The following is a 19,678-nucleotide window of genomic DNA, read 5'->3' on the forward strand; positions in this document are numbered from 1 at the left end:
ATTGTGGCAGAAAATGGAGTGAAAAACTGGAAGTGGAGAATTTGCAAAAAGGGGAAAGATTAAATATACACAGAGGAAAGTGGGGACTTCAAAGAATGGTGAATGAATGCATGATAATGGAAGTGGGAGAGAACCCTGTATATTTGAATAGTGAGATTCATAATAGTGGGGAAAAGGTTTCATTACTTTTTCTTTTTAATAACATGCAGTGTCTTTGCAGGTGACCTGGGTATGGTAGCACATTATGCATGCCTTAATAAGAGACTATGACACTTTGGTGATTGCTTTCTCGTGTGCTCAGGGGCCTAATCTCCAGTCAGGGCTATTCATTTATATGCAGGGGACTCCGCTTGTAGCATGATGTCAATCAAACAGCTGTGTTTCTGGACAGCTAGAGACACTTCTAAAGTTCAGATTCTGTCAAATTTAATAAAACAGTGTCAAATGTATTCAAATCAAAGCTGCTTACTTTTAATCTTTCTGTTCCTAGATTTAATGTGAGTCTCAGGAAAGAGTAGCTCATCTGAAAACAAAAATTCCATCTTTTTTCTTATGGTAAATCCTTACAAAATTATCTGTAATAAAACCTTGAATGTTAAATTGGAGAAGGACCTTTATTCTAAAATTCGTATTAATTCGTACATCACTTGCTATTCACATTACCAAAGTGCATAAAGGAGCAGTTCTTATCACCATGTAAAGTTCTTCATAATTTAGTGTCAATTGTAATCAGAAGTCAACATAAGCTTTCTAACTTAGAGGAGAAAGAAGCAAGTTCTCACGTGGTGAACAGATATTCCTCTGCTAAAGTTAATATACTAGTACAATTAACTCTAACCAAAGGTGCAATGTCAGTATACTTTTCCTTTTTACAGATCAGTAACTTGCCTTGATAGTGTACTCTTTATGCAAATATGTAAACATGATTAATTACTACAAATTAATTTTAAAAGAGCTTGAAAGACAAACTTTCAGCAGAATGTCTAAAGCAGATAAGAGCTATGAAAATTGTTTCCAAGAACATGTAGTTCCATAAATTAGGGTAAAAATGCACAAGTAATTAGACACTAAATATGCTAGAGATGCATTTCCAACCCAGTGTGCAAATGCCCTTAAATGCAACTATGCAACACATCTTAGTAATAAAATTTGCCAGTGCTTATGCAGAAAATGCCAGAACAGAAATTTGACAGGTTATGGAAAAGGTAAGTTGAGCGAAAAACTTTTGAAAGGCTAGAAGTCTTGTTTTAGTCTTAGCAATGCCCATGATTGCTAACAGATATCAGAAGTTTCAAGACTTGCCTGTGTAAGGAAATAGGCACAGATTCAATATTCACTCAGAGGTTTCTGCAGATTCCTTTCAGCAGACATCCCACAATGATGTCTGCTAACACCATCCTGTGAAATGTACTTAAATAAAACTACCCAGATAAACCAGTGCATATTACTTGTCCTGAGATTAATATTACAATTTTTATTGAAGTAATTATTTTAATTAACTGTTCATGTTGTGACTTTTCTTCCCTCGCCTGGACCTAATCATTAAACAATATTTTAAATGACATTTTTAAATACACAGTGTTAGAATTCAATACTTGTGTCAAGTCAGAAGTCTGCATGCCTTACAATATTTTCCATATAATTTTACAATAGTTGCAGCGTAGACTCCTAAGGGAAGGAACTCAGTAAAAAGAGCAACCTAGAAATGTGGTTAACAGATTGGTTGTGCATGTTGACATTCTTTACACACTCAAGTTAATGGGCAAAAGTACACAATTTCCTGCAGGAAGAGACAGCAGAGTCAGTGCCAGTGTCAAATTCCCAGTGTTAATTAGGAAAAAAACTACTGCAGTTATTTGGAAATATAGTATTCAAACTTAATTATGGAAATTTATTTAAAATTAGACTTTTTGCATATTTTACCATGTTTTGTTCTATCAAAAAACTGCTAGTAGAATGCCAGAGAAGGATAGGGATATAACTGGTTGTTTTTTGCAATCTAGCATCATCAGCAAAAATGTTAGGCATGTTTTCCTAAGTTCAGTGAGTTGCCAAGATGCACCTCCAAAGCTGCAATGTTAAAATTCACCTTGAAAACCTCCCCCATGCTCTGCTAATTTTGCTAAAAATATTAAAGTTCACAGAAGCATACAATTTAGCCTTTTTGATCTACATACTATGATTCTGAATGGAAGGAAAAAATTAGGCCTTTAAAAGATATATTTTAGTTGAATATTCCCTGCACTTTCAAACACTATATCTGAGACATGGATTAGAAGCAGAAGTTTGAAAAGTCAGTGTCTTCTTCTTCCCTTAATCCATAAAATAAACCTACGAATTTTGGGACATTTTTTCTACATACACCCTCTTATCAAAAGCACCCTAAGCCTGACTTTTGATCACAGGGAAAATTAAAGAAAAGCCTCTGAATATTTGTAACCACAGGAAAATAATTCAAAAGTTCATGTGGCAGCACCAATAGTCTTATTCTGCAGGAGCCATCGTTATATTTGAAATTTCCTATGCATCCAGGTAAAAGGATCTTACTCAGAGAGGAATACCTTGAGCCTCTCCAGAAATATCTGCCACTCCAGTTAACTGAGCATGCTAAATGAGCAGGTCAAGGGGAGTCACTCAAGAATTTAAAACCTCTGTGAGCTCTGCCCTTCCTTGTGTCAGATTCAGTCTTGTGGCAATTAAGTGCTTTACAAAAGGGTGAAAACATATCAAAAGACTATCAATACATTAATTTTAAAAAAACCAAAACAAAACCAAAGAAACAAATAAAAGCACCCACCAAATATGCCATTGCAGGGTACCAGCAGAAGCCCTGAATCACAGTATTAGTACAATAGAAGTATGATACAAACATGACAAACATACAGCAATCCTCCTTTTTCAATTCTACTTGGAAATATCAAACATTTCCACACCAAATTTCATATCTAAACCTTGATTTATTACTTGAAAATCACACTAAGCTGCCATATGATTTCTTCCATTCATTTATCAAACATTTTAAAACACTATAAATCCCTTTCCCCTATTATCTGACTTGCTAAGTCCAAAGTCCAATCTTTCCCCTTGAAAGACTGAGAAATATCATCTCTTTCTAATTTACTGGAAATAGAGAATGGAAGTGAGAAGGGAAGCTATAAATATGTGCAAATGTATATTGGGTGTACATCTGTGGCACTGAATTTAAAAGCAGCCCTTGTCAAAAAGAGGAATATGAGTAATATTTTGGGTGGCAGTATTGCCATCGAAATCTGTATTCAATAATTTGATTGAAAACTTTCAAGGTAAACATTGCCTATAGCTTTTCTGCCTTGCAAATATTTGTGAAGGCAGTAGAGTTGGAAAAAAATGTAGGGAGCATCTCTGCTCATTTTTCTCTAAAAACTGGTGCTTGTATTCTATAAATACAATTCTGATTTCACTATTGCATGAAAAGGCAATATTGTAGTAAATTTGATACTTTTGAGGTTTTGCTGTAGTTACCTATGTTTGTCATAACACATGGTTAAAATTACAGTACTAAATTGGGGTAGTTGATTTAGGTAAGTTTGTAGTTTTAAAATCATTATATTGTTTACCAGGGCTTTTCTTCTCTTGTGTAGTAGCTATCTTATTCTTTTAATGCATTTTCTGCTGTCTGTGGAAAATATACCTCTAACTCTCCAGCCAAGTGTTCCTCATGTTGTGTGCACCAGAATATCTGTGAGTTAAGTGACAGAATTGAATTTTGTGACTTCTTACCTTATGATAACATGAGTTAAGAAAGTAGTGATGTAGTGAAAAAGCAGGTTCTGTTATAAATCACCAGTGGTAACTTTGATAGCTCTGGGGGGCTTGCAAAAGAGCAGCTCGTATTTCTCCATCCATATCACTGTGTTTATTGTTCTCATAATTAAATTTGATTTTTATTTGGGATCATTGCTATCCAGCATTTTGCCTATAATGCCTTATTTGATAGACTTCAATGTCTATCAAAATTATGTAAGTAGCTGCTTTTTATGATTACCAATCAGATCAATTCAGTGCAATCTAGTTGACATGACTTATAAAAATGCATCCTGACAAAGCACTCTTCTCTTTCCTGAAGACTGATGCTGCCATAATTTTGTGCATATTTTCAGCATTTTCCAGTTATGAACACCTGTCTTCATTCTAAAATGGATATTTGAAAGATCTCTGACAATAAATGAACTTTTTGAGTGCAGTTTCCCTATACTATGTAAGGCTTTATGCATGTGCATATCTGGTAAGGGAGCTTTCAGTTTTTACAAAGCTCTGAGTGCCTGTGAATCACAGAAGCCTTCACTGTCTTCATGGTTTAAGTGAAGCATTAAATTAATTCTAAGGTAAACCTAACTTTCCAAAAGATGTTAACTTCTCTTTAAATATAAGGGAAGTTGACTCTTTTGGAAGAGTTCATATGCCTGTTCTCTGGATTACAGAAGGCAAAGTCATTTAAACATTATGAACTGATCATTCTAAAATGGATAAAAGGTCAAGAAATTTCTGACTTTCTGTTCCTATAGGTGCTATCAATTACTGTCTTTCTCTGCCCCTGTTGTCTTAAAGAAAGGCCTCTAGTAACATTTCTTCACTGTGCTAGAGCATCCTTGGATTTCAGTCTTAAACCCTAAGGATTGGTTAATCAGATTTCTTTCTGGAGATGCATTTTGCTCAGATGTACTGCACAATCAAACTTAGAGAATTGCCATCTTCTAATGATTGCTGTACATACAGTTGATTGATTCTAGCAATATCCTGCTTTGTCTCACTTTGTTCCTCTACTGCTGTCATGCGTGTATGTGAAGTCAAATGGAGTACATATATTCACATGGGTGTCTCCAGATAAGACCTGGACTTAATTTGGTTATTTTGTGAATATTCCTGTGAACATCAAAATTTACCAAAATATTCCTGCTAACTGAATGTGCCCCACACATTCTTACCCAAAAATCACAGCTTTGTGAGTGTTGACTTCTGCAGATTGCCAGCATGGAAATTAAATGTACCACACACGGACATACAGAAATAGGACCTGGCTGTGACTGGTACTGTGTAGAAGCACATTGATTTTTAGTGTTGAGAAAATGAAGAGTGAAATGCAAATAATGTGTTTCTGTGTGTAGAAGCATTATGTGGTTGTCGTCATTTCACACTTGATCTCTGACTACAATAAGAGAAAGTTTCTTTTTATTTCTCAGGCATACATGAAATGTATTATTTTTCACTTGCATTTAAAATTCTCCTTACAAAATATTTATGTAAAAAGGCAAAATAGAGGCACAGAAAAAATTTAGAATTTAGGGTATGTGATCTGACAGAGCCTAGAAATTATATGCATAGTCATTTGCCACCTGCCTGGGTAATGTATCTAAGTATTGTTTCAGTCATTTTGTTCAAGTTTTCAATCACAAGTGCTACAAGGACTTCACTATTTAGCACTTTCTCAACACAGACAAAGTTTGCTGATAGTAAAGTTAGATAGGATGTAGCAATGGGTCTCCTCTGCTCTGTTGCCTTGCTATTTAAAGATGTATTATCAAGATAATGCTACCAACAAGATAAGATAGATGTTTTCGGAGAATAATTCTTTTTTATTAAACTTCTGTATACATGGACTGACATGATTTCTTGAAAAAAGAATTATGGACTTAAACTCCAAATGTAAAACCACTCTTTTTTTTTTTTCTTTTTTTTTTTTTAAGTGACACCTATAATTTTTAGGCTCATGTAACCCTGTATGAAGTCAGTAATGTAGTTCAGATTATCTAAGCATCTTTATTAGTTTACCAAGAGGAGCTAAGCAATGTTTTTGTTTCCCTTTTAGCTTGTTTGATTGCCTATATTTCTGTTCTTGTCACTTTAGACATAAAATTCAGAAGGCTGCTCTTTCACTTTTAGCAAATTCAGACAATCCAAGCCATAATCAGAGAAAATCCTTGTGGTTATCTGTCTGTTTTCTAAACCAAGTGAACCTCAAAGTGTTATTTCACTAAATACAAAATTATTAATTAGATGGAGTGCACAGTCAGTGCACAAGTCAGAAATACTTAATATCCTTGCAAAACTCCTAGTTCCCTCTCAGCTGTATTTTGTTTTAGTGTAAGAGCTTTCTGAAATGTTTTGTTTCCTCTTCTCTTCCCTAGACATTAATTTGCTGGCTTATCCAATTCCAGCATCCCCATAATAACCTTTATGGTTTTTGTCTTTCCCTTATCTCTTCTGCAAAAACTCCTTTTGTTCCAAATGACAACAAAATCACCCTGGTGTAACACAGCATAATTCTCCTGTAACTCCTGTGCTCTACCTTTTGGCAGAGCTCATCTAGAGTCAAATCCCTCATCTTTTTCAGAGCTTCCCCAAAATGCCTATATTCCATAGACAAGAGCAAAAAATATAACCTACAGCTCTTGCATCCCCTGCTTCAATTTCCACAAAGATCTACCAAAGGAATACTGTGAGGTGTCACTCTAGCAGCCAGCAAAAGACACAATAGGAAGGGAGTGGACAACGGGGCAATTTACATTATCATCGATTTTCCTGTTCTTTCCCAGAAAAGATAAAGAGTGTTTGTACATAAATAACTGGAACTTAATGCCAAACATACAGCTCTGGGCTTTCTGCACTGCTAAACACATCTGCTTCAATAATTTGTGTTGTTTGAAATATGCTATTAACAGCTAAAGGGAAAAAGAGAATACCCAAAAGAGCTCAAATGCCAGAAGGAAACAGCACACCAGGCAGAAGCAGAGACTGGCTACCCCAGAGGAATATAGAGTCATTGCCCATAGTTCAGAGCTGAAACTGGGAAAGCCAAAGCTCAGCTGAAGCTGAGCTGAAGTTCCAAGGGTTTAGGGAAGAAGGGTCCAGTCTTTTCTTGGAGGAACATGGTAGGAAAAGAAAAGGTAACAGACACTGATTAAATACAAGGACACCTTTCTCACATTTCTCAAACTGTACACATACTAGGACATGAGAATGTCCTAGTATATGTACAGTTTGTCCACAAAAGTTCTGAAATCTCCATCTTCACAGACAATGAACTGGACACATCCCTAAGCAACCTGCCCTAATTTGGTTTTTCCTGAAGAGCAATTTGGATCACCTAAAATGAAATTGGTTTGTAATTTTGTATTTTATTTCCCATAAATGACTGTAATTTTGGTCTTTATTTTCATGTTCTCTGAGGTCTTACTGAAGAGGCCAGTGTCCATAAAAATGGAAGGTAACTGCCTGATACCTACTAAAGACTTTAGTTGAACTCCCACTGAAAATAAATATTTTCAATTTCATTTATCATAACTTCTATGATTATTTTGAATATTTAGGAATATAAATATTACATAAATATTTAATCTCTTAAAACGAGAGTTTTAAGAGTATAAATATTAGTGTAATATTTATACAATACAAAACCCCCCAACAAAATCTTAAAAAAATTAAGATTTCTTTTATATTTGGGTAGCTGTAATATTCTTTGCATAGCTTTCCTTGACTCATTTCTTCAGTCATTTTGGTAGGAGTCATTCAGCATTACTGTAGGAGGAAATCCATTATGCAGGCAGTATATCAATAACATTATTTTCCCTGAGTACTTTAAAGTGTATATTTCCAAAAGAAAAGAAAAGAAAAAAATATCTTTCTTTCAAGAAAATAATTCCTTTGCATGTCAGTCAATCAATATCATGCATCCTAAAGCACTTTCAAGAGAAGATTTAATAAGGCCAGGGCAATTTATCACAGTTAAGTCCTGTAACTTGCTATTCAAAAAAACTCTCATTGACTTTATGTTGAGTCACTACTCTATGAGGCTTTGCTGCTATGCCTGCTGTGCTTTTGAACAGTCAGCCATGGTGTTTAAGAAATCTCCTTTGTGTCATTGGGCTTGATATTTCTCCTGGGAAGAAAAAAGAAGGATTATTTTGTGGTTTAAGCTTGACGTTTCATTCAATTTCTTTGAAAACAAATTGCCTGATGTTTTTTTCATCGTTATAGAAAAAGACAAGATATTGAAGTTAAATTAATTTTTGTATTGTGCTTCCCACAAATTTTGTACTGCATACATTCCTTGTTTTGAGTGAGCAGACTTGTAATGGAGTAAAGGTTGGATGAGCTGGAAAAGAAGAAATGCACCATAACTCAACAGCTGGAAACTTTTCATTAATTTCCTAATTATACAACATTAAAGATCAGTTTCTAGTTTATTTTCCTTAAAAGAGAGAGAAATAGCAATTTAGAAAAAAATAGTTAAAGAAAATGTGACGGAATATTAGTCCTTTCCAACATTCAAGACCTAGGGGTAAGAGAGAAATACACTCTTGTTTATTTCTGCTTAGTGAAATGTTCCCACTCCTAAGAGCTTTAAAGAATTATGGAGGTTACAGAAAATGAATTTAGTTGTTATTATTTTGCCCAGAGTTCATTCTGATTAATCTTATGGATTTCTTTCTAATATTAAATTGAATATGCGCGGCTATCTGAGTGGTTTCCACCTACAATACATTTAAGAGTTGATAAGTTTTCACTTTAAATAGTTACAAATTATGTACTACAGATAAATCAGTTCAAATTCAGAAAGGAAACAATGGGTGTATTTACATTGTTTACATAGGGTTTCTCTAATATTTTTCTTTACATTTGGAAAGACAATTTACTGGCAATCTATTTCTATATTTGCATTTCTAAATAGGAATAAGAAAGCTAAATATTTTTGGCTAATAATGAACACCTGAAAAGGAAACAAACAAGAAATGCCAAAAAACAAAATAAATAAAAAACACACAAAAAACCAACACAAAAAAGTCACAACCCCTCCCCCCCAAAAATACCCCAAAACAAAAACCCAGATATAAAGTTGTCTTCTACCACTGAGTTAAACACTTTATTAAGTTAAACCAGCCAGTCTGCCCAGATGTGTCTGTAATTTAAACAGTTTATGAATATCCCATAATACAAGCAAATGGCATAGCTAGTCTATTAAAAAGAGCAGGGACTAATAATCACTACTAATTGCTCTGTTTACATTTTAAGCATCAGAATGATCATGCAATTTTCTCTTTGCCTTTCCTTTCTTTCCTTCTCCATCTAATACATATTAAAAAAATGCAACTGATAAGAAAAAAAACATTTTCACACTTTTGATTCATATGTCTTTACAGTTATTATAAGTCTTTAAAGTTATTATGAACTTAAAATGTAGAAGAGCAAAAACTCGTTAATCACTTCTGTAGTTTGTAATGCTAAGATTTTAAATTTAATTGCTCTATCTATTGTACAAGATTCTAATAAACATTAGGACAGCCTTTACATTTAATTTGGTGACATTTTATAGGAGTTTCATTAAACACCACATAACATACCTAATTACTCAGATAATATAATAATTTATGTGAATATGTGTACAAAAATATGATTAATCAAGGAAAATCTAAGTTTACTCTCCCCCCAAAAAAGGTGAAAATTAGTATGATTACTTAAAATATTCTCCTTTTTAAAAGTTTTTTTTTTTCAGTTTTCCCTTTAAGAATCAACAATGTTGTTCTTCAAAGCCACTGGGCATATTTAATGGCATCCTTAGTTTTGACCTATAGAGACCATCTCTAGGGTGATATACCAAATAGATGAATATGGAAGTACATAAAGAGAATATAAATTGTTTGATATGCTTAATGTAGTTTTGAAAAATTAAATTTAAGTCTGGAAATTAAAGTGCTGTAAGATACTGTTAACAGAAGTGTCAGAGTAGACATTTAAGATGCACTGAATATCTGAATTCACTTCAAATCTGATCTCTCTTCCAGTGTTAAATATGTATCAGAATTTATTAACAAACCAACTCCAAGCAATTCTTTGGAATCAAAAAATAATTCTATTTTCTTGGTAAATCTCTGGAGAGGTTGGTGCTGTCTGTAGTTATGGCTGACAAAGTACAATAGGAGCCCAGTGAGAAAATTGGGAATACTGGAGAACATTCAGTGGGTGGCCTGAAACTAGCAGTAGTGGCTAAGGTACCTAAAAAATCTCAATTCTAAACTGGTGCACTTTACCTCAAAGTGACATACTGTGGTCATACAAACTGTAGCTCAAAGGATTTGTCTTGGGTGGTTAGCTACTTATCACTAAATGCTTTTATTTTGACACCTTTGCTAACTGTACTGAAATAATAATTGTTGATTAAAATATAAATCTCTTAGGTGGAAGTAAATCTTGCTAATGTTTTAGCTGAATTGCTTCAATGCCTTCTATACCACTACTTTCATTTGAAGTAAATTAAAGTTAGTGATACTGTAGCTACTACTTGGCAGTACATAAAAATACCAAATAAGTTCATGTAGCAGCAACAAATATGATTACACATTTAATGCCAACTGTGCAATACCCACACTCTGCAGTTCTTAAAGACAGTAAATAGGAAAAGAGTATTTTATGCTGCTTCTGTCTCTTTACCTGTAATTATCTCTGGCAATATCTAGAATTTTTTTTTCTTCATCAGGTATTTTTGGCATAAGTGAAGTAACAGTAACTTTGAAAATATAGTGTACATTTATTTTCTTCATTATACAATAGAAAGCCTATGATAGATGTATTATATAAGTAATGTAATGTACAAATTTTCTTCAATTTAATCATTATGTGGCTTTCTGTATTTTCTACCATATCCTATAAAATAAGATGGAAATTGCACTAAAGTGTTAGATTGACTTAATTCAGCCAAGACTGGAAATAGTGATCATTCTTACTTCTTCTCTGCAAGTCAGTAAGTAATAATTGAAACTTGCTGCCATTACTCTTATTTGCAAGTTATTTGAAGAATTATCTAAAAAGGAGTATCAGGAATATCTTCTTTGTTTTCTCCAAAACAGACCTCTTGCTGCTTTCATATTTTAGGTTTTCAGCAATGCATGCGCATTTTTATTAATAGACACTGACATGTAAAGGTAATAAAACCTTCATCTTAAAACAACAGAATACATTTTTATAGTTTTTAATTTTTCAGATGATATAAAAAAAATCATTAATTTATTTACATGTTACTCTGCTTGCTTAGAAACATTAAATGTTTCTAAGGAAACAGAGCTTGCTTTGTACTAAGAGCATAAAGCTGTGCTTAAATGCCTCATAATAAGTGAGCTATTTCAAACAATATGGGCTGTTTTTCATTTGTCTTCCATTTAATGGTGCTATTTATATTAACTTTATTACTATCTCAGTGTCCTCATTTATTATTTTCACTGCCATTTTCCAAGTAAAGGATTAAATATCTGTCAAATTTTCTCTTTTAAGTTAGTTGTTTGTCTTTTTATTCTGCTTTTCCTGAGACCTCTTTATTTATGTCTTTAGTGGCTGTCAAACTCCATTGAAGTAGGCAGGAATTAGAGTGATTTTTGGAGAAAAAGAAAAAAAAACACAACACAAGGGAAGTAGAACAGTGAGTCAAAATAAAGCTGGAAAATTATTTGTGCATTGAGTAGATAATACTTGATCTATTTCTCTTGTGTTTTGAACAAGTATCAATTTTAACACGTGTGAGTATTATTCATGTTGCTTTACCTAATTCTTTACCTTTATGCCCCCATTTTCAGATGCTACCATAATGTGATAGTAATACTTAGTCTTTTTTATTTTTTTTTCTTGGTAGACAAGAATGTTTTGGTTTAGCTCTCAAATATCTGGGCAAAAAGTCTGCTTTCATCCAACCTACAGAAAACCAGAAAAACTTCAGAAACAATCCTAAAGAGAGAGAAGTCATGAAATTTCTTACAGTCATGGAGCTGGGAGAGATAGGCTCACCTTCTCCATCTCTAAAATCATTAAAACTAGTCTCATGCAATAATTGTGTTTGTTCTCATCCACCACTGAGTGGTGGTTCATCTTATATTTTGGTGCTGTTGGTATATGCTTGTGTTTGTAAGGTCTATGGCTCTGAGAGAAGAAAAGTCTGCAGCAGATATTTTCAAATATCTTATTATTTGATCAAATATTATCATACCTGTTTTCCAGCAGGTCTTTTTCCATTAAATATTTTTATGTAAGAACACTAATAGGTAGTTTCTCTTCTGAATATAAAAGTATTCTGGATTATCAGAAAATATTTCTTTTCCATGTCAGTACTATTTGAACTAGCATGTGAAGTTGAAGTTTTCCCACTGAAACAAACAGTAATTTAAGATGTCTTGGGGTATTTATTAAGACTGAAATAATTTCTCATGAATGAAAATCATGCTTGTGTTCTGCTAAAATATTTAAATTTTCTCCCAGTAACAATATAGCACATGGGTTTTTTAACATGTAGTCCAGTTTCTATGTGATCTGGCAACAGACCTGTGCTTGTGTACAATCTTCCAGACAATCTCTTGATTTGGAAATGACATGATTTTGCAGGAAACAGCTTTGAAAATAGGAGAGCTACCATATTTATAGTTTCCTAAGGTTAATAATAAAAGAATTCATTTGACATGGAAAAAGAAAGGAAAAGGAAAGAGATATCAAACTTAAAGGTGAGACGTACTTCAGTGCCCACTGCAGTTCATTTCCAGCTGAAGTGGTGCCACTATCATGCAACCTGGGTTACAAGCCTGCTATTTTCCAACATTTAACATATTTGAATATGAATTCTGTGGCAAGCCATTTAGAAAATTGTCTCAAAACAGTTATTCTCAAGTCCACTGCAGCTTACACTAAAGTCCACAGCAATCTGAGAGAAGCACAGAATCAACAAAGCTGTTAAAAGAGACAATTATAGAGTAGTCCTACCCTTCCTTGTTACTGTCAGCAATCTTCCTGTTTGCCACCAAAGACAGTATGCCTGGCTTTTGTTTATGCTTCTGTCAGTGCTTTCAAAATTGTATTCCTCTATATTTTTTTTCTGGGCTGTCATCCTAGGCATTTAATATCTTGTAAAATAGTATTTGTGCGAGTTGTGTTGTGGCTTGAATATAGTCTGTTCACAGCTGGTTGCTCAGCTGCTATCATCTGAGTATCTTATGGACTTTTCTTCCTGTTTCTTTCTTTGATGACTGCTTATAAACAATACCAGTATAATTACGTGTTCAGATAACCTCTTGTTGCTCTGCATGACCTACAGCTACAGCTTGGTCACATAACCCTAGAATTTCTCTGCCACACAATAAAGGAAGTCTGTAGTGCTATATTGGTATTCTTCATACCTCAAGGAGAGGGGTATTAGAAGCTTCTTTTTAAAAAATCTGTATCAAGAACTTGCAAGGAAATACAGCTGGGAGTTAAGGAATGATAGTGTAGAGAGAGACTGGATAATGTCAATACTTCTCCAGAACTGGCTCCAATTAATAAGCATAAAACTGGTGCTAAAATATTCTTAGAGAAGGAGGTATGGCTGAAGAGCAGATTTCCAAGGGAGACAAAAAATCAAGAATCACACCACTGGTAGAAAGTGCTGCCAATTCTTGTGAGAATCGAGTTAAATTTTTCATCATACTTCAAATGACATGTGCAGACAAGATTCTGGGAAGTCCACCAGAGACTTCATTAATGCTAACTTGTTTTTACCAAGGGGCTCCGGTGTTCCCCAGGAGTGCTAGAAGCACATCACCTTCTTGTTCCTAACTCTAGCTTTAGTAAACTCTGTTTTTCTCTTTGTATTGTCATATTTGGGTTTCTTAGGTTAGTAATTTAGATTTTTTGGGTTAGAAAGTGTTGCCTTGTTGTCGACCTCTGTATTTCCTTAAACAAAATAATGAGGTCAAAGTAAAGATTAATTTATTAGAAAATTATTTATTCAAGAAGTTGGTGACTTTCTAACACACAGAGAAAAATTATAGTTCCTATTCTTGTTTGTCTTCCTACATTCCACCAAGCTGAAAGGTGCTAAAGTTTATAATGTTTATTTTCATCTTTATTTTCATGATTATATGATTCTGTGATTATCAGAACAGTTCCTACAGTTGCTAAGTATGGGATCCAAATGTCATTGCAATCTCCATTCTTAGTCCTTATATTCCCTAATACAGAAAGACAACTACAGTTTAAAAAAAAATCTTTATAGAAATTGAAAAAAAAAGTTCTATTTTAATTCATGCTGTCCATTCTGTCTGCAATTTGGTTTATTTCATGCTCTTGGAGTACGAATCTTCTAGTTTTCCAAAGTTACTGCCTGTGTTACACTTGACACTTAAGGCTCCATTCTGATCTGACTGAAACAAGGATAACATTCAGTGAATCTGGATTGGTAGGTGGATCAAGATTTTCTTTTAGTGTCTTTTTCTATTTATTAACATGTGAAATATCAGCTATATCTTCTATCTAAGTACATTGTTAGGCACTGAGTTTGGGGTTCGTTCTGTGGATCAGAACAGCATCTTTTAACTCTGTCTGATTTATATAAAAAATTTGATTACTTGACCCTTCAATGAGACTGTGCTGCTATTTATCCTGACAGACAAAGAGTTTTGTTTCCTTTCTCTCATTCTACATAGCAGGAGTCCTGGGCATATACTTGAAAACCCTACCAATAAAAATCAGTCAGACTTGAAATCAGGCAGTTTTTTATTGATTTATCCTCCAGCTACCCATGGAACTGGTTGAAGATAATATGGATTACTTGTTAGATATCAAACATACTAGTTACTACTTTTTAAATTAAGTGTATTTATTGTGTTAAACAAGTAAAATATCAAATACCATCTGTATACAGTCATTGGCCCATCATTAACTTACAAATAATATTAAAGGAAAAAAAAAACATAATACCATAAAGAAAAACTGCCTTCTTGTTACAATAGAATTTGCATAACATTTCAAAGAAAATCTGAGTGCTTAATATAGGGGTACAAAATAATCTCTGATTGTGTATCCAGAATCTAGCATGACATTTCATTCTTAGATCAGCTCTCAGAAACGAGAAGTGCATCAAGCGTTCTGACTATATATACATTCCTCTGTTATTATAGCATCAACCTGAATGTATTCTTCTTTCCACTTCCTTTTTTAGAATGCCTTTGGTAGAACGTTACTCAGCTGATTCAAAAAGAGACATAATATATCTTGATGCTGGAAAAAGAACATGTTTTTAATATTATAGGTGTTTTACTGTATACATTATATTTTTTAATTTGTTTATTTTATTATAAAAGAAATAGCAATAATTTAAATTCTAGCTTTTCTAATTTTTCTTGAAAGTTTGAACTAAAATCAAGAGCTGTATCTAGAATTTGGCTGTTCTGTGTTTAGTATATCAGAATGAAGTCCTGGAAACAATTTTTCTTGAACACTGGAAAATTCAGATTTAATCCATGTCTGACCTTTGCAGTATAATCCCTCCCTCTGTGGTCTTTAAATAAAATAAATAAAATGGTAATGTACAGATTCTTTGCATCAGAAATTACAGGATAATGGAGTCTACCTGACTTTGACTTGTGTTTGTAAGCAGAAGCATGAACATTGTTTTGGACTGTGCAAACTAAATTTTATGTGCATTTTGAAAATGTATATAGCTTCTTGTCAACAAGAAGATCAATGAAGTGCTGTCCAAATTGTTCATCCATTACTTAGCCTTCCTAGTGTCAGCATTACTGTCAGATTTAGTTAGAAAACTTAATTTATTTAAAATTTCATTCACTGTGGGAAGGATGAGGAAGTGAATCATGTCTCAATAATGGGAATCTGGAAGGGGAAGGCATTTTCTTGTGTATTGAGTTAAAACCACAAGGTACTAGGTCATGTTGAGGTTTGCATTTAAGGAAGAAGCTTTGCCCCAAATGATTCTGATCAAAATAATCTTAAATGTCCAGGTCTCACCAAAATTAATGGATATTAGACCGTATACGTGGTAGTTCAAAAACAATGTGGGTAAGGCTTATCTAGTAGCTTTTCTTCTTTTTTATGGGAAGCATACGGTTGAAAAAAATCCATTCTTCCATTCCCTGTGGAATGGGAATTGTTTTCTGAAATTATCTCTTAGCATAACTACCTGTTAGAGCATAGCATGACTGAAATGCTTTGACACCCAGTCAGCCCCACAGACTTTTTTTAAAATGTACTGTACTAGTGCATAAAATCCTGCCTCTTCCAGTTTCTTACATGACTAGAAACAGCAAAGGGAATGGCAGCAAGACAGGCAAACAAAGACATTTGCATGGGAAAATCATAGTCTTCATCCATTGATAGATACAGAAAAATTCAGAATCCTAAGGTGATTAACACTCAGTGTACACCACTCTCTTGGATAACAGAGAGAATCTTGATTTATGCAGTTAGGTTAGGAGCAGCTGCCACTTCCAGCCACTCCATCCCACAACTCCCTCCTGCTCCAACCAGTAAACCCAAGGACATGGGGTCTCCACTGAGGCTGAGGGACCTAGCTGCCACTTCCCTGTGTGCAGGTTCAACCAGTAGCAAACTGCAGAATGTGTCAGAGAGCAATAATAGCTGTGCACTGATACAGTGCATACTTCAGATGCAGTGAAGCAGAGAATCTCGTATTGAAATACCTCTGTGGTTAGTTCTGAAATGGTCTCAAATTGTTGCATATAATAATACATTTTTAACTTAGACATTTGGTTCATACTCTTTTTGATGTGAACAGTGAATTGTGGCTCCCAGTTTTGATCTTATTTTTCAGTTAATGTTTGTAGGATGGTGGATAACCTTTCATTATATTCAGATGTATCTGTATAATTTCCTTGGCTTTGCAGGGTTTGCACAAATATTACTGTTTACCCCAGTGCTGATAACCTTGAATTTAATATTTAAACCAAAGGAGTGGTGGAGGTGCTCTGAAGCCAAAAGTGATATGCAGGTTTCCTGCCCTGCTCTGTTCCTGCACTAAAGATCTAAATGAAAATATGCTTTGTGTTATTTTGGGAATTCTTGCCAGGGAGGAGTTCTAGGGTTCAGTGGCAGTTCAAAAACATACAATTATACAGAAAGAGAAAGCTGTTTAAATATAACTGGGCAAAAGAGCCTGGTAGGAACATGCAAGTATTGTGCTTGCCTCCACCACACAGCACAGAACCAGCTTGCACTTTTGTCTCTCTCTTCTGCTGTCTGTTAAGCATCACATAAATCCATTTAATCAGTCGCTAGAAGGAACAACTTAAAGAAAGTAGGAGGCAAGTTTCTGAAAGCCCTGTCCTCTTTTCATCAGAGAAGTCACTAGCCAAAGCCCTGTGGGAAAGACAACATAGGTCATGTCCCTACAGCTTGATTTTTCTGCCTGTTCAAAATAACAATTCCTACAGTCCATGCCATAAGCAATTCTTTTTGGTTGGTTGGTTGAGATTTTTTTGGGGGGTGGCATTTGATCTGATGAGCGTATAATGCACTAGCTAGGCATTTGGGGGATTCCCAAGGAGTTTTTCCTTCTCCATGGAATGTGTGTTAGTGTGACATTCTTATACATGAGGCTCACAGCAGTTTGTGGCTTCCTGTAATAGTGTCATAATTCTAGTCCAGAGCTGATACAACCTCAAGGCAAGGACAGCATCTTAAAATATCTGTCAGAACTAACTTTTGGCATTGTCCCAGCTTAATTACTATAGCATTCCTCATTAATTCTGTGCCACCACCAGTGAACTCTGAAGTGAATGCTTACTAAAGAGAGTCAGGGAAATCTAGAAGCTACCAAAAGCAAATTTAGCTGATAGACGGGATCACTTTAGAAAATTTTAAAAAGTATTTACGATGATATGAAATCTCTGGCAAAGACTTTTAGTTAAAATGTATCTTAATTAGATTTTGGCAAAGACTTATCTGTAACTAGTTGTGGGGTTTTTTATTATAGGTGCTGTATTAGGCATCATCTGACCTCAAGCACCTGTTGCTTGTTTTTCTACTTGTTGCCCTCTTTAGCAGCCAATTCAACTATTTACATGGCATGTGAAAAACTGTATCTAGGAACAAAATTTAAAATGAGGTTCATCACTTTTTTCTGTCACTGTTCGAATAATGTTAGTTTGATAATCTTCTATACCCCTGTCTCCACAAATGCTTTTGAAGAGGCCATAAGGCATTGGAGATGGGCAAGGTGGATAGAAAAGTGGGAGAAGGAATGGGAGCTGTAAAATCTGTCTTAGCCGTCACAGCAAATGTGTATAATATTTTACCATTATTGGAAAAGTACTGCATGGCTGGCCATCTACCTAGCTGAAATCTGCAACACCTTTATGAATTTTTCAGGACTTTTACCTTCTTTGCCTTCTGGTCTTTTTTCTTTTCAATAAACTCTCCTCCCTCTTCCTTCCTGCTCCCATCTTAAATGAATTGTCTTTTTCTTATGAACATTTCATTTTTGAAGGTTTATAAGTAGTGATTGAGTATCTCCGCTGTCTTATCAAGGACATTTTTCTAAAGTAAATTGACATGTTCACTTTTGAAGGGCATTCAGTTAAACAATTGCATACAAACATGTTCATTCTCCCTGCCTTTTAGCCTGAGCAAGACACTAAGTCATTCTCATCTTTTGTAAACCACCTTCAAACACAAGAAAATGAATGTATTCAGAGCAAAAATGAAAATGCTAAAGAATGTCCTCAGATTCCTCAGAAGTGATCAAGGATGTCAGATTTTGGTACTATTTTCAAGTTTGCATAAAGATTCCAGCACAAGTGTGAAGTATTCTTTGTCCATGAACAAAGACACAAAGTGATAAAGACTGGAAACCTTTAGTTTCCTCTCTAGTTCTAGACTAGGCTGAACTGGAAATTCACTTCATGGCTTCATTTGTAGTCAGAAAAATCAGAGAAATTAGAATGTGAGTTCTAAAATATAGCAAGGAAAAAATCCTTTTCCCTCTCAAGAATATTTATATGAGAAAGAAGGAATGAGAAGCAGCAGCAGAGAATACTGGGAGAAAATGTAGCAGAAAACTTCCATCCTCTAGACTAAAATTATCAGCTGTACTATATAAATTATTTCAGTTAGTTGACAATTACTTAAATCAATAATATTGCAATGAAAATTTATACCTTTATAATATTTTCTTATCAAATTGCCTTTGTTCTACCCTCATCTAGGAAATCTCTGTTTCTTTTCCTTTGAAAATATCCTGGCTTAAGTCATAGTAATGAGGTTAATAATGCTCTTTATTTTGCTTCTCTGCAGGGTTTCCTGTACAGATGAATGACTCTGATCATTCTCTGTTTGAGCATTCTTTCCAAGGATGCATGCAGAGTATTCATGTGGATGATCAGCTGGTGGATTTGCATGCAGTGGAGCAAGGAGAGCTGGGAAGCTTTGCCAATGTCACCATTGACATGTGTGCCATTATTGACAGGTAAGTTGTGAAGAGATCACCCTTGCTCTGATACACTGGCACATCCTTCATATTCTGAAAATACGCAGTGATCCAGAAAAGTGGTCCTGACACTGCCAGTGATCATGTCAAGGCTGCCTTTTTAGCCGTGGGAACCAGTTCTTAGGTGATCGAGATGATGCCTTTAAATTGTAGACTGTGTAGCGTGCAGTGGAAAGCAGCTCTCAAATCTCTCCACTCACCAGCGGAGGAGAAGGTGAAAAGTTCCTGCCAGGCTCAGCCTGTATGTCAATAATGTGGCTGCCTGGAATAGAGAAAACTCCTCACACATTTTGTCTATTTCTTAGCTGACTGTTAGGAGACCTTGTTTGCAACTAGAAGTTGTGGCTCTTGGCTTCAGCCCCTTCTGGCTTCTCTGTGTTCCTCAGAGAA

At 34.7% G+C, this 19,678-nt stretch overlaps 1 protein-coding gene across 1 annotated transcript in view; it reads left to right on the top strand.

The window, feature by feature from the left end:
- Positions 1–19,678, top strand: part of CNTNAP2 (contactin associated protein 2) — a 1,014,330-nt gene that overhangs the window by 600,797 nt on the left and 393,855 nt on the right. Inside the window, exon 10 of the mRNA XM_059850210.1 lies at positions 19,096–19,267. Coding sequence (XP_059706193.1) covers positions 19,096–19,267 — 172 coding nt within the window. The remainder of the gene's footprint in view (positions 1–19,095; positions 19,268–19,678) is intronic.

This window comes from Haemorhous mexicanus, chromosome 1 (genome assembly GCF_027477595.1).
Source record: "Haemorhous mexicanus isolate bHaeMex1 chromosome 1, bHaeMex1.pri, whole genome shotgun sequence".
NCBI lineage: Eukaryota > Metazoa > Chordata > Aves > Passeriformes > Fringillidae > Haemorhous > Haemorhous mexicanus.